General features: G+C 43.8%; 1 protein-coding gene across 2 annotated transcripts in view; it reads left to right on the top strand.

Moving 5' to 3' along the window:
• The window catches only part of VPS13A (vacuolar protein sorting 13 homolog A), a 1,844,906-nt gene that overhangs the window by 672,179 nt on the left and 1,146,739 nt on the right, over positions 1–25,988 (top strand). For both annotated transcript variants that reach the window (XM_069230089.1, XM_069230094.1), the window contains exon 34: positions 14,758–14,905. In XM_069230089.1, the coding sequence (XP_069086190.1) occupies positions 14,758–14,905 (148 nt within the window). The remainder of the gene's footprint in view (positions 1–14,757; positions 14,906–25,988) is intronic.

Below are 25,988 nucleotides of genomic sequence, written 5' to 3'. Positions count from 1 at the left end.
GCAGAAAGGCTGGGATAGTCAATGAAAGCCACACATAGTTCCATGGATAAATGAAATATGTTTCTTTAAGCCAATGTATTAGCTTACGTGCACCTGACAGGTCAGCTGTCGAAGAGGCAAACGAGTCCGATAGACTGTTGTTGTAGTCGGCAAAGTAACCAGAGGCAGTTCGTGCAAAAAGCGTTGCCGTGGTCAATGGAGGAGTTGGTGTTTCCTGTTGTGGCACACTGTAGACAGCACCATCCGCCTGGCTTGTAGTCATAGTGACTTGATCAAATGTTTCTAAGTTGCTTGTTAGTGGAACTAAAGCAAGATCATCATCCACCCTCCCCAAGCTCGGAGAGGCATCAGTGTTGGTATAAACAACTTGAAGCGTAACTTCTTCTCCAGTAGTGAGAGGGATTCAGGAACTACTGGACGTTCCTATTGGTCGGCAGTGTAGAGTAGGCCACATGTTGTAGTTTGACATTGTCAGTGGAAACAAAGCGATTTTCTTTGGCACCTGGCAACGGTGGTAGAATAACAGTTCTGGTACCGTGTATCCCCAACACAGGGACTGGTGCTCGTTAAGAAGGGCCAAATTCTTTTTTCACTGCGACCTTTTCACGCACAAGATCCCCAACACTGGCAATCCAGCCGGTAGGTGTTACTGGCACATCCTTAATTCCTGTGGAAGCAGTACTTTTAGAAGAGTTATCTTCACTGAACTGTTGGAATTCCTGTAAAACAGTGACACAATCATTTATGTCAAAAGGTGTTTCCGCTGCCTCCACACCAGGACCATCAAGATCCGGAACAAACATTTGTGTTCCGAACAGGCACTCATATGAAGTACGAAAGGGACCTTCTAGGCAGGTTATTTAGTGCTCTCTGAACTAAGGTGGGTTAGCCAACTATGACCTGTACCTAATACTCTTGGCGGTCAGGATTGCTTTACATCGTGGTTTAATCGCTCCACAACAGAATTTCCCTCGGGATGAAATGGAGACGAGCACTGGAGCTGGACCCCCAACGAAGCCATGGTGTCCCTGAATGCCCTTGAGGCAAAAGCAGGGGCCTGGTCCGAATGGAATGCCGTAACTGCATATGTACCGACAAAGACGCGCAAATCTTTAATAACAGTCCGAGCGTCAGCCGAGCGTTGTGGCCACACCCACACAAATCTAGAGCAAGGATCCATAGCCACTAATATGTATTTGTATGCACTATCAGGTGTTAATGGACCGCAATGATCCAAGTACACACATTGTAATGGTCTATCTGAGATTAAGAGGGGTGTCTGCGGCGGGAGCTTAGCCGTGGAAACTTTAATTTGTTGACAGATGTCACAACAAAGGACATACTGCTTAGTCTCTTTATAGAGACCAGGCCACCAATAACGGGCCTGTAAGAGTGAAATTGTAGCTGCCACGCCTGCATGTGCAGATGCCACCCCTTCATGCGCTGCTTTAATCAATTGTGGTCTTACATCTTTATTGGGGATGTCACGTACGCCTGGAATTTTAACTTCAGCGTTCACCATACTTCCCATCAAGTATTGATATTTATTAGGAAATCCTTTAAGAAAAGGCGTACCATCAACCGTAGCTTTTATGGCAGCCATAATGTCTGTGTCTGGTTTGGAACTCGAACGAGTCACTGCAGCTACAGTGGCGACTGCCACTGCCGACTTTGCAGCTTCATCAGCCAAAGTATTTCCAGCAACGTGTATTCCAACGCGCTGGTGTCCAAGTGTATGCACAACATGGACTTTGGGTAGCGTCTCTTTCAGGTCTGCTACCTTCCCCCACAGTAGTCTGTGTTTGATGGTGTTGCCTTTTGAATCTCTGTACCCATTCAAGTGCCAGTAATGCAGGTATTCATTAAAAGACTGGATGCAATAATATGAATCGCAAACAATCAGTGTGAACTGTGTTGGTTCCATATGTTCTAGTGCCATAAGTAGCGCTTTTAGCTCAGCCAATTGTGCTGTACAATCCCCTAAGGTCTATGTATATGTATGTTGGGGACAGAATTTCTCACCCTCCATATAGCCGCTCACGACCGCACATGCAGTAGAATATTGATGTTTTGTTCCAATCGCTGGTTGCGCAGAGCCATCGGTGTACATGACTACATGATATTGATCAATAGGCAAGGTGTCAGCGGGAACTGGATATTCTACTTCATATTGTAGAAATTCTTGAGTTTGTAACTTTGGGTCGAAAATGTAGTCTACATCAGTGGCTGTTAAAGACGTAGCCCATTGTATCCATCGTGGATGAAGTGCTTTTACGTTCGGGACGCTAGCTTTTGTAACAGCCTATAGGGCCGGAATAGGAGAAACAACAATAATGCGTTTTCCTTGGGCAAGAGGTCTTTCTTTAATAACAGCCATCTGCACAGCAGTGAGAATTTTCTCCGTAGGTGTAAAGCGTTGTCCAGCAGCGGAATACAAGTGTTATTTGTATGCAATTAGGACTGTCTCATCTTCATTAAATGGGACATAAGTAAAACCGATGGCCCCAGCTATTACCCTGATGACCAAATGTGTCTTATTGTCCCGCGTGTGTAAATGTTTTGCTGCTAGCATATCTGCCTGTAGCTCTCGAAGAGTATGTGTATGTTCAATTGTCCAGAATTTGCTTGAAAAATCAGGACGTATTAACTCATATAAAGGTTTTATGTGTGTATCATAATCAGGAATGTATGTTCTGCCAAAATTTAGAAAGCCCAACAATGATTGTAGTTTTTTTTAATCGTATTTGGTGGTTGCAATTGTGCACATTTTTCTAAAAATTGTGGCGCTAGGCTCTTTCCTTCATTCGACAGCTCATATCCCAGGAACAGGACGCTGAGGAAGGCAATTTTTGACTTTTTAAAGTAAAATTTGTAGCTGAGTTTGGCAAAGCCTACAACAATACGGGCTACCCGTCTTAAATGTTCTAGTAACTCGTCATCCATGAGATATATATCGTCCACATATGACAAAGCTTCAGGGATTATCTTGTGTAAAATAGCAGTCACACGAGCTGCAAACAGTCCTGGGCTGTTCTTATACTCCTGAGGCAAACAACTGAATTTTTTTCTGGGAGCCTAGTGCGCTAAAGCTTGGTAAGTCCCTGCTTTCAGGCACTATATTCTGGCAGAAGAATCCATTAGAGATATCCAAAGTCGTTTTATATTTTTTCCGCACAATGTTGCTCATTAGTGCAGTGCTATGTGAGTTTTGTATAGCATATGTACATGTATGTCCGTTTAAGTGTCTGTAGTCTAAGACTATTCTGTATGAATGGTCTGGCTTAGCTACAGGAAATAAGGGATTATTCACCGGTGAAACACAGGGTTCAATCACACCCTGGTATTCTATTGCGTAAGTATCTCTCTCACTGGTGCCCTTGCTTCATGTTTTATTGGATACTGCGGCTGTGGCTGAGGTTCACTTTTAATGGGAATGACATGGTATGAAGAATCCCTATCCCACCCTACGTGATTTCTATATAACACATATGCTTGTGCTATAACCCATTGTATAGAATAGGACTCAGCGAGTTCCTCTGGAACAAGGGGCGAGAAGGAAGGTTTAATAACCTCTTCTCCATATGGACAGGTGCGGACAAAATCAGGCGGCCAATCTTGTTCGACCAGCAAAATGTCATATATTTTTACTACACGGTCCCAAAACCGTGTATGGTGCCTTCAATGTCTCCTTGCAATTGTAGAGTTACTCTATACACCCTATCGGGTTCGGAGACACGCATATCCGTTGTTTCTACTTGTATAAAGTCATCAGTTGCTTTCACCTCCTGATGCTCTAGAAGATTCCGGCAAACTATTGTGACCTCTGACGTGCTGTCTAGCAGTGCTAGAGCCCAGTTCTTGTTCTTCAAGAAAACCCTCTTCCTGAGTGGCATGTCTGACTGAGACAGCTGCCACTTGTTTCTTTTTAAATTGTTATTTTTGTTGTACTGGTTTCTCTTCCTTCTAAACAGAAGCCTCCGAAGAGCGTTGTGATTCCTGTCTCGGTTTCCCGTACTCTGTTCTCTGCTCTGATCACCCACCTCTCATTTCTCTTTTCCGATGAGTCCTGAAAGGAATGAGATTGGCGTGTATCAGTATATTGATATCTATCAGGCGTTTATATATTCTCTCTATTCCTGAGATTATATCTGTTCTGTGGGGTCTCCACTCGTGGAAATTCTCCCCTTTCTTTTTTAGGTGTTTGTTGTTTTTTCTCCCAGTGTTTTATTACCCTCAGGTTGTTGTTTAGTATTGTCTTTATTAATTTTACCCTGAAATTAAGGTTTTTGCGGTCTAGCCCCTAGGCTATCTCGACCGATACTGGAATAAGTTTCCGCTATTATTTTAGGCAGCTCTTGCTCCTGATCTTGTAGCGGAACATCACGGAGCCACGTGCGCACTGCAAGTGCAACTGCTTCCCCTTTAAGGTTACTTAGGATTATTGAAGAAACTGTGGCAAAGTTGCCCATTAGTTGCATTCCCAAATCTAGGGCCGGGGCAGCCCCGTATTCATCTTGAATTTGTTTAAGCTCTTCTGGTAGGTTGGCTAGCGTCGGTGTACCGTGTGCCGTTGTATAGAGCGCTGCAAATACCATGCCCCGTGTATTACAGTATTCAGCTGTAGGAACCATCCCAAAGGGCAAGCACATAGTTAATATTCTATGTTTATCCTGAGGTCCCGTATGGGGAAATACCGCCTCCAGCTTATTAATTTTTTGTGCTAGCCAAAACAGAGTCTCCTCATTTGGCTGGGACTTTACCCATAATAGAGTGTACAGTAACCTGATTTATACCTGGTGTTACTGCATGTGGTTGTGCTGGAGCAGCATGCGCTGGGTTTGTATTTAGTGTCTGCATCCCAAATTGTACTAATCGTCTGTATATTGCTGTTAACTCAATATATAAGCGTCGAACCTCAGCCACCGCCATATTCGCTGCCGCAGGATGAGGTGTATATGTGGCCAATAAAGGCCAGGTAGGACCGTCATTACTTAGTGGACCTAACCTTACTGGTAGTATTGTATGGGGTAGGGCACCATCAAGCCAGTTATTATGTTCTTGATAAGATAGAGGTATTTCTAAATATGCGTACGCCCTGTATTGCCCAGGCGCGTTCGCAACTGCATATGTATGAAATGTATTTGTGTTCCCATCAACTGCTGGAAATGTGACCCAAGAGTAGAAAAGTTCTGTTCTATAGGCTGCGTGGGCGTCCACCACAAATGTGACTGGACCACCCTGGGCCGTAAGGCCCTGTACTAGCAAATGTGCTGTGAGCGGTTGTCTCATATTAAGAGCTATTCGTACAACCTGGGGATTTGCCATTTTAAAAGCACTAAGAGTTCAGAGAAGGCACACCAAGACGGGGTTATGTCCTTTTAAGGTTCAAGCTTGAACAACCACCAGCTGAAAAATAGGATTACCTATATGGCGGTGGTGGAAATCCTCAGTACCATGGACGTCTCCGTATACGGAACTGAGGGGTCATTATATAAAAATGAGACCGAGATATTCCGGTGGACCCGAAAATTAGAGCCTGACCAAACGTTGGCGGTGCCTTGTTGTGTAGGCTCTCATTATCCTAATGAGACTACTGGATTTTGAGCAGCAAGATCATTCAGAGTGAGGGGGACTGAGTCTGACCCACGGTGGATGACACTTGTCACTCCAAATCTGGGTTTTGCTCTGGCTAACTAGCAGTGCCTCATCGCTCCCAAATGGAAGAGACAATTGGGCAGCCGTGCGCATGCATCTTAGTACTTCTCAGGGAAGTCGTGGTCACTCAGGTAACAACCGGTTCTCTCATACACACTACGGTCTCATATATAAATGACAAAGGCAGTTTAAGTTTTAAAGATTGGTTTAATAAAACGACTTCATTTTAGATAGCAAAGCGTGAGCTGCAATAACCAGAACTATACAACACAATAACATGAAAATAGTAACGATGAGAGTGAAGCACAAGAATAAAGCTATCATAGTGCCGCTAGATTAGTTTCTCTCTAAGTTATATTTCGAGCACAGCATGTGAAGCTCTAAGCCTGCCTTTCAGGTTCCCCCGGGAGGGCATCAACCCTCATACCTGAGCAAAGGCCTGTAATCTGCATCAGCATCTGCAACGGGCCATTCAGCATCTAGTTGTAGGTCCCTGGCTGGAATCTCCCTCTTGACGTGTACTAAGACTAGGAAGTGTTTTTATAACTAACACGCAGATATTCTAAGAAAATGTCCCTACGTAAGGATGTGTATTTTCTACAAATACTGGAGACCAAACTTCTACCACGTTTACCAGCAATGTACCACAGACTGTAGCCTTGACTGAAGCACAGGGCGATCAAGAATGCATTATTTGAGAACACAGTGCTGAACTAAGCTAAACAGTGTGATAGAAGAAATTAAAACAAGACTGTAAAAACTGGTTATTGTAAACTAACTGTGCGGAGCTGAATAAAATATATCTAGGGCAAAGTGCACAGCGGCCTAGTATGTTAAACTAACGTGCATGAAGCTACAATAAAAATGGCTACACTACAAGTCTTTCTAGTGCTCAAAGCATTTCTGACACAACTCTCCCACAAAGTGGTTCTAGTCCATACAGGCAACATGACAAATGTGTATTATCTGCAGAAAAAAGGGAGGCACACTTATCTCAATTGTCCCTTCTAGCACAGACAATTTGGAAGTGGGTAATTTACATTCACATTCACTCACTTTCAGAATATGTCCCAGGAATGGACAATCAGTTTGCAGACCTCCTAAGAAGGATGCAGCAACAAGTCCACGAATGGGAACTTCATCCACAAGTACTTCACCAATACTTTCACCTTTGGAGAACACCAGACATATATCTCCTTGCCACCATAGAAAATTCAAAATGCCAAAACTTTGTGTCCAGATACCCACCCCTCCTCCGTCCAAGGGCAATGCTCTATGGACGAATTGGTCAGGGATATTTGCTAATGCTTTTTCACCTCTCCCACTCATTCCATTCCTGGTTTGCCAACTGAGATAAACATCACTCGCAATGACCCTAGTAGCACCAACGTGGGCACGTCAGCCTTGGTACACAACATTGTTGGATTTGTCTGTGGTTCCCCATCAGAAAATTTGCAGCAGACCAGACTTTTTGACTCAAAAGTGAGGTCCGATCAGATACTCAATCTTGTAATATGGCTCCTGAACTCATTGAGTTTGAATATTTACAACTTCCATCTGAATGTATGGACATTCTGAGAGAGGCATGTTAACCTATAACTAGACTGTCATGCTGCAAAATGAAAATGTTTTGTATGCTACTGTCAACCTAAACACATTGATCCACTCAAAGCACCAGTGCAAGACATTATTTGTTATCTGCTACATTTACAAACTTGAGCATGCTCATCTATTAGACTTCATTCAGCAGCTTACCTACAAAGCAAACAACATACTTCTTTATTCAGAATTCCTGTAATTAAAGCATTTATGGAAGGACTTAAGGCCATTATTCCTTCCAGGGTTACTCCTGCTCCAGCATGGAACCTTATTATTGTCCTTATTAGACTTATGGGTCCACCATTTAAACCAATGCATTCCTGTTCTCTGTAATTTTTTTCATAGAAATGTGTCTTTTTAGTGACTATCACTTCTCTATGGCATGTAAGTGCAAGCTTTCACTTTAGAAGAACCATTTATCCAAGTACATAAAGATAGAGTAGTCCTTAAAACAAACGCTAAATTTCTACCAAAAGTAGTTTCACATTAACCAATCCGTTGAGTTATCTGTCTTTTTCCCCATACTTCAGTTGCTGAAAGCGCTTTTCACAGACTAGATATTAAACAAACTCTTATGTATTACATTGACAAAACTAAAAGTATTACAAAATCTAAACAGCTTTTTGTAGAATTTTTAGAGCCTCACAAACACAATCCAGTTTCCAAAAATGGGATAGCAAGATGGCTAGTCAAGTGTATTCATATTTGTTATGTGAAAGCTAAAGGACAGTTACCTACAGCTCCTTGAGCACACTCTGCCAGAAAAAAGGTGCATCTGTGGTCTTTTTAGGAAACATTCCAATAGCAGACATATGTATGGCTGCTACTTGGTCTACACCACACACATTCACTAAACACTACTGTGTAGATGTTTTAACTCGCCAGCAAGAAAATATTGGCCAGGCAGTGCTCAGGACTCCTACAGGCTAGCCACAATTTACTTGATGGGGACTGCTTTACAGTCTATGCAAAGCATGTGTATTTACAGCCACACATTCCAGTGAACGGAAAATGTTACTTACCTAGTAGACATCTGTTCGTAGCATGTAGTGCTGTAGATTCACATGTGCCCCCCCCCACCCCCTCCTCCACAGACGGTAAAATTAATCGACAAATATTGTACATATGTATATACACTGCATGGACGTCCTTTTTATATTATATTCTGTGTTCTGTGGGAAAGTGCCCCTTTTGGCATGGTTACACCCCTCCCCTCCCACCGTCTGCCTGATATTGATGCTGATTTGACTGAGTGTGCTGGAGTCCTGCTACCCAGGCCCCAGCACCAGTGTTCTTTACCAAAACCTGTACCGGTGCTCCCACAATTGGCACACCCCTGGCACACAGTTAAATCTCTTGTAAAAGGTAGCCATGGTACCAAGGTCCTTGTGGCCAGGGAAGGTCCCCAAGGGCTGAAGCATGTATTATGCCACCCTAGGGACCCCTCACCAAGCACATGCACACTACCAAAGATGACATGGCACCCCTTGCGAGCGGTGATTTGCGGTGATCGTGCGAGCGGTAATTTTGCGTAACACAGGGTTTTTAGAGATAGGAAATATGTTGAGTATCAGTGTTGAGAATTCAACAAGAAATAATGTCATCAACCTGACTGTGCTAGTTTTTTCTCATTCTATCTTTTGATGTTAACATCCACTGCCGCAGCTTTCAAACTATTGTCTGAGAGAAAACCTCAGCTGAGGATGGTCCGAGAGTTTCATGTAGTGACTAATTCTTACTAGTGTGTTGGACATGTACTGTGCCATATTCCCTTTTTTACCTCTCTTGCAAAGGTCTGAAAGGATGGGTATTTGAAGGACAAAGTCCAAGAAAAGCTCATCTTATTTGAAAAATGAATGTAAGTGATTAATTTACAGAGGAAACTTTAAATGGTGATCTTTCTTTGGAAACAATATTGGTCTCCTCCATGTCCATGCTATAGCTTGCATTGTCATACCAGCCACCTCCTATTATACAACCCAATCAGTCTACTCATTCAGGCTAGTTCTGTGTACAAGCCAGGGAAAAGAAGCGCTCAGTTTCGTGCTGATGTCATAGCCTAAAATTTGCTCACCTGAAAACGGTGGTGTCACTGTGATCGTAAAACACAATTAAAATAATTCCCCTTTTTGAGTCTCCACCCTTTTTAAATTTTGTTAGTAATCACATGATTTTCCATGTTTTCACCTCATCCATCGTCAAATGTGGGTGAGAAAAGCATCCATAAATTTATTCAAGCCCTTCCTCTTTTACATCCTGAGGATCTCAAATAATCTGATTGATGATGCCCACCTGCGTCCTCAATTTTCTTGCTTTTGCATGTATGATAGAACCAGCTGCCAAGTTTAGAAACTGTATCTGATATAGACTTCTAGTTTCAGATTCCTTACCTTAGAATTTCAGACTAGATCTGGACATTTTTCTTCTAGCAATATCCTTGCGCGTCGGTATGTGGCATCAGTCGAACCAAAGGGTGTTTTAGTCGCAATGATGACGTCAGGAGTAGTACATAGATGCTGCCTTTGCACGGAGATGGTCAATTCTTTTCTTTCCGCGCCACGCGCTGATCCGGAGAGAGCTACCGTGGTCTCTTTTTGACCGAGTTCAACCGTTTTGTTGAGTTTTCGTGTGAGATATTTGGTGCGTCGAGGATGTCCTCGAAGACACATTTCAAGCTGTACGAGGACTGTCACTGCACGATGTCGGTGACAGATCTGCATCAAGTTTGTTTGTGGTGTCTCGAGCGTGACCATGACCTGAAGTGGTGCTCAGAGTGCGGGCCATGCATCCAAAGGCTTTGAGGGAGCCGTCCCTCAAACTCATGGCGGTCCAGTGTAGGAAGTTGGCTCTGTATATACTATCTCAAAGTAAGAAATAGTGTGCGCAGAGTCCAAGGGTTCCCCTTAGAGGTAAGATAGTGGCAAAATTAGATCATTCTAATGCTCTATTTTGTGGTAGTGTGGTCGAGCAATAGGCTTATCAGAGGATAGTGTTAAGCATTTGTTGCACACACACAGGCAATAAATGAGGAACAAATGAACACTTTGTCAGGAGGCACTACGCCTCTGGCCATGGCTGGAACACCTGGGCATTACTCTGGTGGCTCAACATCTGGAGGGTTCTCTTAATGCCAGAGCGGACAAACTCAGCCGTCAATGCACAGCCAATCACAAATGGCGTTTCCATCCGGAGGTGGCGCAAGGTTGCTTTCAGCAGTGGGGGGAGCCTTGGTTAGATCAGTTCGCCTCCGTAGAGAATGCGCAATGTCAGCTGTTTTGCATGTTGATGTTTCCAAGGCGGCACTCGCTCGGAAATTCTTTTTGTCTCTAATGGAACTCCGGCCTCCTTTACGCCTTTCGGCCTATACCACTTCTGCTCAGAGTTCTCAAGAAGATCAGGAACGACCAGGCCCAAGTCATCTTGGTGGCTCGGGACTGGGCACAGAGAGTCTGGTATCCAGAGCTATTGAGCATGTCCATCGAGACTCCACTCAGACTGACTCTTCGGGCGGATCTTCTGTCGTAGCAACAGGGGGCGCTTTCTTCACCCGAACCTGTCCAACCTCCGCCTTCATGTGTGGAGATTGAGCGGCAGCAGTTGACGACTTTTGATCTTCCACCCGAAGTCTGTGATGTTATCTTGGCAGCCAGCCGTCCCTCCACCAAAACTGTGTACGCCTGTCGTTGGAATAAATCTGGGCATGGTGTACCAACAAATCTGTTGATCCCCTTTCTGCCTCTCTATCCGAGGTTCCTCTGTTCATTTTTTCTTTGGCCCAGCAGGGCTCTGCTTTGGGCACCCTTAAAGGGTATTTCTCAGCTATTTCGGCCTTTCTTAGGTTACCTGATCAGCCCTCACTTTTTAAATCTTCTACTGTTTGTAGACTCCTAAAAGGCCTCACCCATTTATTTCCTCCCACTCCATGTATCATGCCTCAGTGGGACCTCAATCTTGTCCTTAATTATTTAATGTGTACTCTCTTTGAATCGATGCACAATTGTTCCTCACGGCTCCTCACCTTCAAGACTGTCTTTCTTGTTGCCATCACCTCTGCTCACAGGGTGAGTGAGCTTCAAGCCGTTTTGTCTAAACCTCCATACTTGTCTGTGCACCCTGACAAAGTGGTGTTGCGCACTAAAGCTTCCTTCCTTCCTTCCAAAGGTTGTTACGCCTTTTCATGTAGGCCAGTCCATCACTCTGCCTACTTTCTACGCACCCCCACATCTTTCTCATGAGGATGAGTCTCTCCAACGTCTGGACCCAAAAAGAGCGTTGGTGTTCTATCTTGTACTAAAGATTTCCGGGTGGACGATCAACTCTTTGTCGGGTATGTGGGTGTAAAAAAAAGGGAAGGCAGCGCAAAAACTTACCATCTCTCGATGGGTACTTCTTTGCATCAAAGTGTGCTACGCTTTGGCCAAGAAGCAACCCCCTGAGGGCTTGCGTGCTTATTCCTCCAGAGCAACTGCTGCTTCCACTGCTTTGCCACGTGGAGTTCCTGTCCTGGATATCTCCCAGGCAGCTACGTGGACATCCTTGCACAGGTTTACTAAACATTACTGCATGGACAGTCCTTTCTGCAGGGATGGCTACTTCGGTTGTTCGGTCCTGCAGGACTTTTTCGTATGCTCTTGGTTCGCAGCCCACCTCTGATGAGGTCATTGCTTAGGTATCTATTCCAAGGTAAGGAATATGTAATTCTTTATCAGATGTTCAAGTTACTTACCTTCTGTAACGATATATCTGGTAGAGGCATATTCTAGTTGCATCCTCTGTGAGGATGCAACTAGAATATGCCTCTACCAGATGGATATCTGCGAGGCAGCTACGTGGGTGTCCCTGCACACGTTTGCTAAACATTACTACCTGGACAGTCAGGTCCGTCGGGATGGCTACTTTGGTTGTTCGGTCCTGCAGGACTTCCTAGTATGATCTTGGTTCGCAGCCCACCTCCGAGGATGGCTTTGCTTGGGTATCTATTCTAAGGTAAGGAATCTGCAACTAGAAGTCTCTATCAGATGTACAAGTTACTTACCTTCTGTAACGAAATATCTGGTAGAGACATTCTAGTTGCAGATTCCTTACCGCCCACCCATTCTCCCCGCTTGTGAACTGATATCTAGAGACAGGGATTCCCCCTTCAGGTCCTTAGCTCTGTCACACCAGTCTCAGTGTTATTAGCGGCTCTGCGCTTTGGCGTTGAAAGTCGTTAAAAGAAACTGACGTAACAGGGCGAAGGCGGTGTCCGTATAGTACTCCCGGCGTCATCACGGCGACAATGCCAATGGCGCCCACGGAGTCGACCGGAGCGCAAGGGGTTTGTTCGAAGAAAAATCTCCGGATTCAGTCTGCCGCCTGGGGGAAATTCTAAGGTATGGAATCTGCAACTAGAATATGTCTCTACCAGATATTTCGTTACCGAAGGTAAGTAACTTGTACTTTAGTTTCATGTGCTTTTTATTTTTTAATAATTCACACTTTGTGCTTTTGCTTCTTACCTCCACGCTCTGTAGTTTGGTATATGCCTTTGTAATTTTTGTACAGCTCGTCTGGAGGTTCCATTTCAAACCTACCATTTTCTTTCTTAGGATGTTCAATATTCTAGGAGGAACGACTACTATAAGGATATGTGTTTTAGGGCTACGAAATAGAAAAATGTCTTTGTGTTTCCAGGGGACTGATCTTTCCATTTCCCTGTGTCTGCTTGTCTGAGATTGTCTCTTTCCTCCCTGGTACTTTCTATTTAATTTAACATTTTTCAAGGCAGGCCAGAATCCAGCTATAGTTGCACTTTGGCTGGTATTATTCTGCTGTGTCAAGGCTGGTCCTCCTACCTCCACCTTGCTCCTCTTTGGTTGATTTCCCAGTGGCCCCTCAGTTCTCATGCAGAGGACTGTTTACCTGCCAAGTTGCCTTATACCTCCCAGGTGTAAGATATTACCTCTAGTGCTGCAGCGATACGCTGCGTATTCCCCTTCACCCCCTCACTCCGCTTCCTCTTTACTTGTGCACTAGTCTCACGGAGGTCAGCACCAGACTCAGTAAGTAATACCTAGAGTAGATGAATGAATACAACTCTGTAGTGACAGCACCGGAAATACAACTCTTGCTTGCTTTCCACTTATGCTATAGATTGGTATTCGAATTTCGCCCTTTGACTCATAAAATCTGGATATGCACCACAACCTGCATGTGCTGGTGTCTGTCTAAAAGCTAGTCGGAGTTTCCAACAAAAGTAAGCAAAATATAACTCGCACATAGTTTCTCTTAGACAAACTAAAGAGCCTCTGCAAACATCAGAGAGTGAATACGTTTTCATAGTAATATAGAAGCCTTCAGTTGCCAACATATAAATTGTAAATAGTCAAATGTATTTTGACACACAAAAAAGGTTTCATTATTACTAGTTGAAATAAACTTCTAATCATTGGGTCAAAGCATCTATTCCTGAGGAAAGACGCTCTTGTGAAAAAATACATATTGAAAAATGTGTAAGAAAAACCTCATTACACTAACAGAAATACAGATTTAAGTAGCTCTGTAAATAAACGTTCACAAATCTCATTGCAAAACATTCCACGATGTATCTGCTTTCAGAGAAAATTCATGGCTGAATATGTATGGACATTAGTCAGACCAACCTCTAACAGGGAATTTTTCGAGGCCTTGTAGAGTAGGCATGTGGAACAGATTCTCTGCCCTCTGTGAGCTCCCAATGTCACAGAACAAGTGCTGTGAAAACAAAGAAGACAAACCCTTTAAAGTTGAAAATGTGTTTTTACTTCATAAACCCAGTCCTTGGTTGATGCAAAGGTGAGCAGTGTTCACCGGCACAACTGCTATCTGCCTTTTTCTGTGATATGATAGCCTGCAGAAAAAAATAACCTTTCAAAGTTAAAAATGTGTTTTTGCTTCATACACCAAGTCCTTGGTTGATGCAAAGGTGAGCTGGGTTCACAAACAAAAATGCTACCTGCCTTTGTCTGTGATATGATAGCCTGGATCAGAAGATCAAGCTTGTGAGGGAAGGATGCAATGTTAGAGCAATTTTATAGAATAGTATTTTTTGTTTATGCTTTTTTCGGATTGTCTGGAAATGTTTTACACCAATCTGCTACTTTTTGCTCATAGTCATGAGGTTTCAAAATTGCTTACTCAGCAAATGTATTACAGGTTTGTGGGAGCAAATTGAAGAATGTTTCAAATATACAGGGTCTGATAAGGCTAAATCCTTTTCTGGCATACATTTAATTTAACTGACAATTTGCCTCTGCTAGTTGTCAATCGGAAATTTGCAAACTACTATCTTGGAAAAACATGTGTTAAAACTCTAGTTGATGAAAGGCCTTTATAATGATGAACGGATCTGTATGTGCCAGTTGCAGTAAGTGTCTTATTTTGTCATTGTTCTCAAAACGTACAGCAGTATTGATCTTTAGCTCTAGGGGCAAATGTATTTCAAATATTTGTGATTTCATGTGTAACAATTGTTTCTAACTACAGGACGGGTTTTGACAAGGGGTCATTACAAAAAGAAATTGAGATATTACAGCCTCTGAATCTGGAAGTAACGGTAGAACGCAATTTAGCTGCTGCCTGGTATAGTGACATTCCTGATATTAAGATAATTGGACAACTGAAGCCTATGAATGTAAGTCGGAAGAATTTATTGTAGAATTTGATTTATTGTAAACCTCTCAAGATCCTCATGAGTTGTCATTTTATTATTGGCACAGTCTCAAAATACATGTTTATTAAATCCATATATCTATATAATCTATAACCTAGTGGCAGTCGCCACTAGGTAGTTAAAGTTACAACCTAGTTTCTATATAGAAAGCCTTTTTTTTTTTACTTACCATTATCTTTGGCGCCGCATGAAGAATCTTCACAAAACTTTCCAAAAAAATTTGCCAGTCCCCGTCAGCTGCTGCTTGGAATGTCTCGGGGTAATCCGGACAGAGGGGAGTGGAGGATGCGAGAAAAAAGGGCACTTCCAAAACATGTTTTCCCCATTCATTTTTCCATAGGGATTTTGAACAGCGATAGGGCAAAATCTCCTGGACGTAATTACACCAATTTTGGCAGGAAGGTAGGTCCTGGTCCAGAAACAGTGCTTTTTTTGTTTTGGTGTAATTCCGTTCAGTAGTTTTTGAGAAATTAAGGGGAAAACAAATTTCTATATCTAGGGACGCAAAGGATTTGCGACCCCGACCAAGCTGACATTTGATTGGCTGATAACACTTCAACAACAGAAGCTGTTAAAGTGTTGTCAGCCATCTTTTGACTCCACTGAAGCAGAGTCCCCCCAAAAACCCAAAAGGGCTCAGGGTACGAACACCCTGAACCCTTACCTCTGGTGGTGGGGTCCCAGAGGAACATGCTCCCCAGGGCTATAAAGCATTATTATTAAGTTTTTTGTAAACAAGTGGAGGGCCAGTGGATCTGTGAATCCTCTTATAAAAAAAAACGAAGTGCATGCTCCTTAGTGTTGTTAGCCTAATGCCCCCAGGTGAGCCAAGTCCCAGGGTTTATTTTTTATTTTTTATTAAGTGGAGGGGCCTCTTGGCCTCCTCCTGCTGTTCTGGGGACCGCTACCTTCCTGGGGCAATCTCCTAATTCATGCGGGGGGGCCGGTGGCCCTCCCAGTGCCCTGGGGACCACTACCCTCTTCTGGGGCAACATGTTATTTGGACTGGGGGGGTGTCTCCATGCTTGCTGAAGCATTGGCACTGCGATGGAAGCCTTAAGAATTCCCTGCAGTGCCAAGTAGCGCATAAGGGCTTTGTATTAATAAGTGTTTAAAAAGTAGGGACAACGGGGGAACCCTTGAGGTTCCACATAGCCCTAAAGGGCTTTGTAATAAAAATATATTTTTTTAAATAAAGTAGGGCCCATATAGCGCACAAAGGGCTAAAAACCCCATGTCTTAGTGTGAAGGTTGCAGACCTTCACCCTGAGCTATAGGGGTTTGAGTCCAGCTGGACTCATTTATTTCCCTTTTTTTATTTTTTTATTTTTATTAAAAAAATATACTTTTTACACTTATTAAATACATTTTTTGTTAAATCCAACAAAAATATATCATTCTAAATATGAGATATAGGTGCCTAAAAACCTTCTCCCTCACTTTCTCTTTCTGTCTCTTTCAGTTTCTCACATTCACACACCCACTCACGCACCAACTCACAAACCCACTGACATCCTCATGCAGCCACTCAAAGACCCTCTCACAGATTGATACACCCACCCACTAAAACACTGATTTACTCACTCTCCTACCCAGACAATCTGACAGCCACTTTCACCCCCAGGTGCATCTCACACCTCTTGTCACACTCAGAGAAGCTGCGGCTGACTCCTGCCACGCACAATGAAAGGGATGTGCACAGCGTGGGTATGGGTGGTTGAGGGTTGTTGGCCGCAGGGTCTGGCTGCAAGCCAGGTCTTGCAGGCAGCCTCCCTTGCACATGGGTGAAGGACGTGCACATTTGGGTGCTTATAGGGGGTTGGCCTCGAGTCCTGGCTGGAGGCCAGGCCCTATGGCCATCTGCCACTGCGCACAGCCGAAGGCCATGCATGGCGGTGGCTGGATTAACGTATAGTAATTAAAATTATTATGTGTTAAAAAAAACAAAGGTTACAGGGATGTTATAGTTGCAAAATAGAATAAAAGAAAAAACATAGAAATTCACTTTAAAAAAACAAAGGTTACAGAGAATTATAGTTAGGTTCACATTTTAAACATACACAACCATAGAAATTCACCAGTTATAGTTAGTTACCTCAAGTAACTATAACTTGTGCCCTAAGGTAACTATAGATCGCGCCCTGCAAATTACCCCACAAACTATGGCAATATATATATATATATATATATATATATATATATATATATATATATATATATATATATAGATATATATATATATATGTTCAATGGCATGTGTAGCTGCAGATACACATGCTGTGCACATCTGGTGTTGGGCTCGGAGTGTTAAAAGTTGTTTTTCTTCGAAGAAGTCTTTCCGAGTCACGAGATCGAGGGACTCCTCCCATTTCGGCTCCATTGCGCATGGGCGTCGACTCCATCTTAGATTGTTTTTTTTCCGCCATCGGGTTCGGACGTGTTCCTTTTCGCTCCGGGTTTCGGGTCGGAAAGTTAGTTAGAATCTCGGAAAAATCGTCGGTATTGTTTGCGTTCGGTATCGGGTTAGTTATAACAGATCGGCACCGACTTTTGAAGAGCTCCGGTGGCCCTTTGGGTTTTTTTCGATCCCCCGTCGGGGCCTGGTCGGCCCGGCCACGTGTCTCTTCAAGGCTGATGGAACAGACCCCATTCCGCTTCTGCCCAAAATGCCATAACAAGTATCCATATACAGATCAGCATCTGGTCTGTAACTTGTGTCTGTCTCCAGATCACAAGGAGGATACCTGTGAAGCCTGTTGGGCGTTTCGGTCGAGGAAGACATTAAGAGACCGAAGAGCGAGAAGACTGCAGATGGTGTTGGTGCAGACAGGACAAGGGCGTTTCGAGGAGGAAGAAGAAACCTTCTCCATCCAGGAATCGGACTCGGACGAGCTCGATCCCGAAGAAACGCCGAAAACTGTGAGTAAGACGTCGAAACATAGAACTCACGAGAAGACAACAAAAGCCCAGGGGACGCCACCGCCAACAGGCCATGGCTTAACCCGAAAAATAGGTGACCGATCATCTGCACCGAAAAAGGGCACGCTTGTGGCGAAGTCATCCGACTCCGGTCGAGATACCGGCACACAGCAATCTCGGGCCCGAGACAGCGGCTCCGAGAAGATTCGGCACCGAGACAGTGGCACCGAAATGGGTCGGCACCGAGACACCACGACGCCGAAAATAAAGAAGGCTTCCTCGGAGCCCAAAAAGACGACCGAAAAGGTTTGGATTCCGAAACATCCAGCCTCGGAACCGAAAACAGGTTCCTACACAGAGGAACAGGGATTGTCCTCCCAGATGCAAGGACATAAGTTTGGGGAAGAACTTGAATCAGTAGAGCCAGACTACACTCAAAGAAGACTCCACATTCAAAAAGACACAGGGAAGATAAGCACTCTTCCCCCAATTAAGATGAAAAGAAGACTTGCCTTTCAAGAAAAGGACAAGCAGCCACAGGCAAAGGTGGCAATACAAACAACTCCACCACCATCTCCACCACCATCAATGTACACATCACCGGTAGCCACTCCACCACTGATGCAATCCCCGACTCATACTGCAATGAGTCAAGATGATCCCGACGCATGGGACCTTTATGATGCTCCTGTATAAGATAACAGCCCAGACTGTTATCCTGCGAGGCCGTCGCCACCTGAAGACAGTACATCCTACATGCAGGTGGTCTCAAGGGCAGCTGCTTTTCATAACGCCACCTTGCATGCAGAACCAATTGAGGATGACTTTTTGTTTAATACACTATCCTCCAGTCATAGCCAATACCAAAGCTTACCTATGCTCCCGGGAATGCTAAAACATTCCAAACAAATATTTCAGGATCCTGTAAAAGGCGGAGCCATAACTCCAAGGGTGGAGAAGAAGTACAAGCCACCGCCAACAGACCCTGTTTATATTACGCAGCAATTAACACCAGACTCTGTGGTTGTCGGGGCAGCTCTCAAGAGAGCAAACTCTCATACCTTGGGAGACGCACCACCTCCAGACAAGGAGAGTCGCAAATTCGATGCTGCGGGTAAAAGGGTTTGCAGCACAAGCAGCAAACCAATGGCGCATTGCCAACTCACAAGCACTTTTGGCAAGATACGATAGAGCTCATTGGGACGAAATGCAGCATTTCATAGAACACTTACCCAAAGAGTTCCAGAAAAGGGCACAACAAGTGGTGGAAGAAGGACAAAGTATCTCCAATAATCAGATACGGTCAGCAATGGATGCAGCAGATACGGCTGCAAGGACAGTAAATACTGCAATAACGATAAGGAGACATGCATGGTTGCGTATGTCAGGATTCAAGCCGGAAATACAACAAGCCGTGCTGAATATGCCCTTTAATGAACAGCAGTTGTTTGGGCCGGAAGTCGACACTGCTATTGAGAAACTCAAAAAAGATACTGATACGGCAAAAGCCATGGGCGCACTCTACTCCCCACAGAGCAGAGGCACATTTCGCAAAACACAATTTAGGGTAGGGTTTCAAGGTCAACCTCCAGAGACCACAACCTCACAAGCAAGGCCCACTTATCAAAGCCAATATCAGTGGGGAAGTTTTCGGTGGCAATATAGAGGGGGACAATTCCAAAAGAATAGAGGAAAGTTCCAAAGCCCCAAAACTCCTCAAAACAAGCAGTGACTTCCAAGTCACACATCCCCAACACATAACACCTGTGAGGGGGGAAACTAAGCAAATTTTACAAACATTGGGAGGAGATAACAACAGACACTTGGGTACTGGCAATTATCCTGCATGGTTATTGCATAGAATTTCTCAAATTCCCTCCAAACGTCCCACCGAAAACACACAATATGTCAAAACAACATATAGATCTTCTAGGACTAGAAGTTCAGGCATTGCTACAGAAAGAAGCAATAGAATTAGTACCAAACCAACAGAAAGGAACAGGAGTTTACTCTCTGTACTTTCTCATACCCAAAAAAGACAAGAGTCTGAGACCTATATTAGATCTCAGAACATTAAATACCTACATCAAATCAGATCACTTTCACATGGTGACATTACAGGACGTAATCCCACTGCTCAAACAACAAGACTACATGACAACACTAGACCTAAAGGATGCATATTTTCATATACCGATACATATTTCACACAGAAAGTACTTAAGGTTTGTATTCCAAGGGGTACATTACCAATTCAAGGTGTTGCCATTCGGAATAACAACTGCGCCAAGAGTTTTTACAAAATGCCTGGCAGTCGTAGCTGCACATATCAGAAGGCAGCAAATACATGTGTTCCCGTACCTAGACAATTAGTTAATCAAAACCAACATGCTAGAACGGTGTTCACAATACACAAAGTATGTCATAGAAACCCTCCACAAACTAGGTTTCTCAATCAAGTACACAAAGTCACACCTTCTGCCGAGTCAAACACAGCAATACTTAGGGGCGACAATCAACACAGCAAAAGGGATTGCCACTCCAAGCCCACAAAGGGTTCAGGCATTTCACAATGTAATACAGGCCATGTATCCAGTCAAAATGGTGATGAAACTCCTAGGCATAATGTCCTCATGCATAGCCATTGTCCCAAACGTAAGGTTGCACATGCGGCCCTTACAACAGTGCCTAGCATCACAATGGTCACAGGCACAGGGTCAACTTCTAGATCTGGTGTTGGTAGACCGCCAAACATACACCTCGCTTCAATGGTGGAACAGTATAAATTTAAACCAAGGGCGGCCTTTCCAAGACCCAGTGCCACAATATGTAATAACGACAGATGCCTCCATGATAGGGTGGGGAGCACACCTCAATCAACACAGCATCCAAGGACAATGGGACACTCAGCAAAAACAGTTTCACATAAATCACTTAGAACTATTGCCAGTATTTCTAGCGCTGAAAGCATTTCAACCCATAATAAGCCACAAACACATTCTTGTCAAAACAGACAACATGACAACGATGTATTACCTAAACAAAGAGGGAGGGACACACTCAACACAGTTGTGTCTCCTGGCACAGAGAATATGGCATTGGGCGATTCACAACCACATTCGCCTAATAGCACAATTTATTCCAGGAATTCAGAATCAGTTAGCAGACAATCTCTCTCGGGATCACCAACAGATCCACGAATGGGAGATTCACCCCCAAATACTGAACACTTACTTCCAGAGTTGGGGAACACCACAAATAGATCTATTTGCAACAAAGGAAAACGCAAAATGCCGAAACTTCGCATCCAGGTACCCACAAGATCAGTCTCGGGGCAATGCGTTATGGATGAGTTGGTCAGGGATATTTGCTTACGCTTTTCCCCCTCTCCCACTCCTTCCATATCTGGTAAACAAGTTGAGTCAAAACAAACTCAGACTCATACTAATAGCGCCAACATGGGCAAGACAACATTGGTACACAACACTACTAGACCTCTCAGTAGTGCCTCATGTCAAACTACCAAACAGACCAGATCTGTTAACGCAACACAAACAACAGATCAGACATCCAAATCCAGCATCGCTGAATCTAGCAATTTGGCTCCTGAAGTCCTAGAGTTCGGACACTTAGACCTTACATAGGAATGTATGGAGGTCATAAAACAAGCTAGGAAACCTACCACTAGACATTGCTATGCAAATAAGTGGAAAAGATTTGTAAAAGATTTTATTACTGCCATAATAATCAAATTCAACCCTTACACGCATCTGCCAAAGACATCGTAAGATACTACATTTGCAAAAGTCAAAGCTAGCTTTTTCTTCCATTAAGATACATCTTACCGCAATTTCAGCTTACCTGCAAATTACGCACTCAACTTCACTATTTAGGATACCAGTCATAAAAGCGTTTATGGAAGGCCTAAAGAGAATTATACCACCAAGAACACCACCAGTTCCTTCATGGAACCTCAACATTGTCTTAACACGACTCATGGGTCCACCTTTTGAGCCCATGCACTCTTGTGAAATGCAGTACTTAACATGGAAAGTTGCATTTTTAATTGCCATCACATCTCTAAGAAGAGTAAGTGAGATTCAAGCATTTACCATACAAGAATCATTTATTCAAATGCATAAGCATAAAGTAGTTCTACGGACAAATCCTAAATTTTTACCAAAAGTCATATCACCGTTCCACTTGAATCAAACAGTAGAATTACCAGTGTTCTTCCCACAGCCAGATTCTGTAGCTGAAAGAGCACTACATACATTAGACATCAAAAGAGCGTTAATGTACTACATTGACAGAACAAAACTAATTCAAAAACAAAACAATTATTTATTGCTTTCCAAAAACCTCATACAGGAAATCCAATTTCTAAACAAGGCATTGCTAGATGGATAGTTAAGTGCATTCAAACCTGTTATCTTAAAGCAAAAAGAGAACTGCCTATTACACCAAAGGCACACTCAACTAGAAAGAAAGGTGCTACCATGGCCTTTCTAGGAAATATTCCAATGACCGAAATATGTAAGGCAGCTACATGGTCTATGCCTCATACATTTACCAAACACTACTGTGTAGATGTGTTAACGGCACAACAAGCCACAGTAGGTCAAGCAGTACTAAGAACATTGTTTCAAACAACTTCAACTCCTACAGGCTGAACCACCGCTTTTGGGGATATAACTGCTTACTAATCTATGCACAGCATGTGTATCTGCAGCTAGACATGCCATCGAACGAAAAATTTCACTTACCCTGTGTACATCTGTTCGTGGCATTAGTCGCTGCAGATTCACATGCGCCCACCCGCCGCCCCGGGAGCCTGTAGACTTTTAGAAGTTAATCTTGAACATTTGTAAATTTGTAAATATATTACTTTAAACTACATTATGTACATACGTATGCACTCCATTGCATGGGCACTATTACTAGCATACACAACTCCTACCTCACCCTCTGCGGGGAAAACAATCTAAGATGGAGTCGACGTCCATGCGCAATGGAGCCGAAATGGGAGGAGTCCCTCGATCTAGTGACTCGAAAAGACTTCTTCGAAGAAAAACAACTTGTAACACTCCGAGCCCAACACCAGATGGCGGGATGTGCACAGCATGTGAATCTGCAGCAACTAATGCCACGAACAGATGTACACTGGGTAAGTGACATTTTCCATATATATGGACATCACCCATAAACAGACACAAACTTCCAAGGGGCGATAGAATAAGTTAAGAAGCACTGATAATTGGTGCTTATCCCATATGTTATAACATCTCCAAATAAAAAATGGGAGTACAGAATTTTCCATCTGTTCACATGTAACTCAATAGGATGAACATAGGCATTTAACTCTGCAGACTGTATGGACACTGTGAACTCCGGGCCAATGCAATTTACCATACCCTGGAGTATGAGTTAGTCACAACTTCATACATTGCCAAATATTAACTGTTCTACATAGGGTTACCTTCACCAGGGCTTAGATCCTAATAATAGTACACACCCAAAACGGATTTCTGTAATCATTCAGGAATAGTCAGAGCAATATTTGCTTAAGGCATATAAAGCATTCACGGAATGGTATCCGTCTAGCTGTAAATGTGGTCAGTGCTGTGAATGCATCGTCAGATATTACTCTTGAAGATTCCTAAATGATAGTGGAGACTTGATTTGGGTGGTATTACTGTGATTATTACACTTGATCTAAACCTTGACGAAGTCAGCGGTCACATATTCACCATGATGAAACACCTGTTGGCTGCTTGAGTGTGTTTGGCTAGATAAACGGATACAATAAAGGGCTGAAATTGGATTATACTTGGCTAACGTTTGTTACTGAAGAGAGTGGACAGTTTGTGTCTTTATGTATGTTGTCCATTCTTGTGTTGCATCATTATATTTGTTGCATATGTAGCTGTAGATACACATACTGTGCATACTCCTGCCATCTAGTGATGGGCTCAGATGTGTGCAAGTTGTTTTTTCTTTGAAGAAGTCTTTGAGTGACAAGGTATAGTGACTCCACCTATTTGTGATAATGGGCATTGGCTCATATATTTGTTAGATTATATTTTTGTTTTCCTTGCCGTCGAGTTCACTTGTTTTTCATCAAGCCCCGTATCGATGCCTAGAGTGTGATCTTCAGGCCCATTCAGCCCCCTCTAGACTCGTCGGTATTGTCAGTCTTTGCATCCTCCTTCTCGTTTCAGTTCGTTGCGCTCCTCTCGGCAACCAAGACTTCTTCAGCACCTTCTTTGGGAACATGCCTTTCAGGAGCTTTTTCATGGCAGTTCGACGCCCAAGAGTCTAAAAGGTCTCCATTTAGAAACAGCCCACAGTGTTGTGCCAAGTACACATTTGCAGTCCACCACAAGGTGTTTGACCTTTGTCTATTACTTGAGAATGACGAGTCCTCATCTGAAACTTGCCTCTCTTTCTGCATGTAAGAAGCTAAGTCAATATGCTGAGCTAAAAGGAAGTACACTGTGCAGAAAATCCACTGGATCCTCAATTGGTATTGCAGAGTGTAGGAAGTTGGCTCTGTATATACTATCTCAAAGTGAGATAGTGTGCACACTGAGTCCAAGGGTTCCCCTTAGAGGTTGATAGTGGCAAAATTAGATAATACTAATGCTCTATTTTGTGGAAGTGTCGGCGAGCAGTCGGCTTATTAGAGGGTAGTGTTAAGCATTTGTTGTACGCACACAGGCAATAAATGAGAAATACACACCACTTAACTGCAGGCCAATAGGTTTTTATATAGAAAAATATATTTTCTTAATTTATTTTAGAACCACAAGAATCAAGATTTGAGGTAAGTACATAAAATACAAGGTACTCCACACAGGTAAGTATAGAACTTTGATTTAAAACAGTAGCACACACAGTTTTGGTTAAAATAGCAATAAGCTAATTTAAAAGTGGACACTGCAAACATCAACAGGTCCTGGGGGAGGTAAGTATTGTTTAGTTTCACAGGTAAGTAAAGCACTTACAAGTTCAGTCTCCTGCGCATAGGCAGCCCACCTTTGGGGGTTCAAGTCCAGCACCAGCAACACATGGCCAGTCAAGTGCAGAGGTCAAAGGAGGGGCCAAAACACATAGGCCCCTATGGGGAACAGGGGAGCTCCGTAGTCTGCTGGCAGGTAAGTACCTGCGTCCTCGGGGAGCAGACACAGGGGTGTTTTGTAGAGCATTGGGTGGGAGGCGGGGAACACACAAGCACACAAAACACACCCTCAGTGGCACAGGGGTGGCCGGGTGCAGTGTGCAGGGTAGGCATCGGGCTTCCTATAGAAAGCAATGGAGGGACTCAGGGATCACTCTGGTGATGCAGGTAGGGCACAGGGGGGCTTCTCGGGCCAGCCACTGACTGGGCTAGGATGAGGGCCGCCTGCTGGTCACCCCTGCACTGGTAGGTTTTTCCTCTCGGTCCTGGGGGCTGCGGGTGCAGTGCTTGGTCCAGGTGTCAGGTTCCTTTGTTACCAAGCAGTCTCAGTCAGGGGAGCCTCTGGATCTTCTATGCAGGCATCGCCGTGGGGGTGCAGGGAGGTCGACTCAGGGTGTCCATCTCGTTGGAGTCGCCTGGGGGTCCTCTATGCGTGTTTGTTGTCCTGGACTTGAGCCAGGGGCGTCGGGTGCAGTGTGTGAAGACTCATGCTTTAATGAAGTGAGAGTCTATGTAAAGTTGTTTCAAAGTTGCAAGTTTGTTGCTGTTTCTGAACAGTGCCACTTTTCTCGGGAGGTTCTTGGTCCTTTAGGTGCAGGGCAGTCCTCTGAGCCCCCAGGTTCTTTGAGTCTGGAGACAGGCTGGTAGGGCTGGGGCCAAGTCAGTTGGTGTCTCCGTCATCTCTGCGGGGCTTTCAGGTCAGCAGTCCTTCTTGTTGTAGGTTGCAGGAATCTGATTTCCTGGGTTCTGGGGTGCCCCTAAATACTGAATTTAGGGGGGTGTTTAAGTCAGGGAGGTAATAGCAAATGGCTACTGTCCTTGAGTGTGGCTACACACCCTCTTTGTGACACCTTAGGGGCTATCTTGACTGGTAGGTGGCTCCTCCTTGTTTTTCTCATTATCTCCTTTAGACTTGCCACCAAAAGTGAGGGCTGTGTCCGGAAG

Source organism: Pleurodeles waltl, chromosome 1_1 (assembly GCF_031143425.1).
Source record: "Pleurodeles waltl isolate 20211129_DDA chromosome 1_1, aPleWal1.hap1.20221129, whole genome shotgun sequence".
In the NCBI taxonomy this organism is placed as follows: domain Eukaryota; kingdom Metazoa; phylum Chordata; class Amphibia; order Caudata; family Salamandridae; genus Pleurodeles; species Pleurodeles waltl.
Note: the sequence above shows the minus strand (reverse complement) of the source record. Positions and strands in the feature narration are given on the sequence as shown.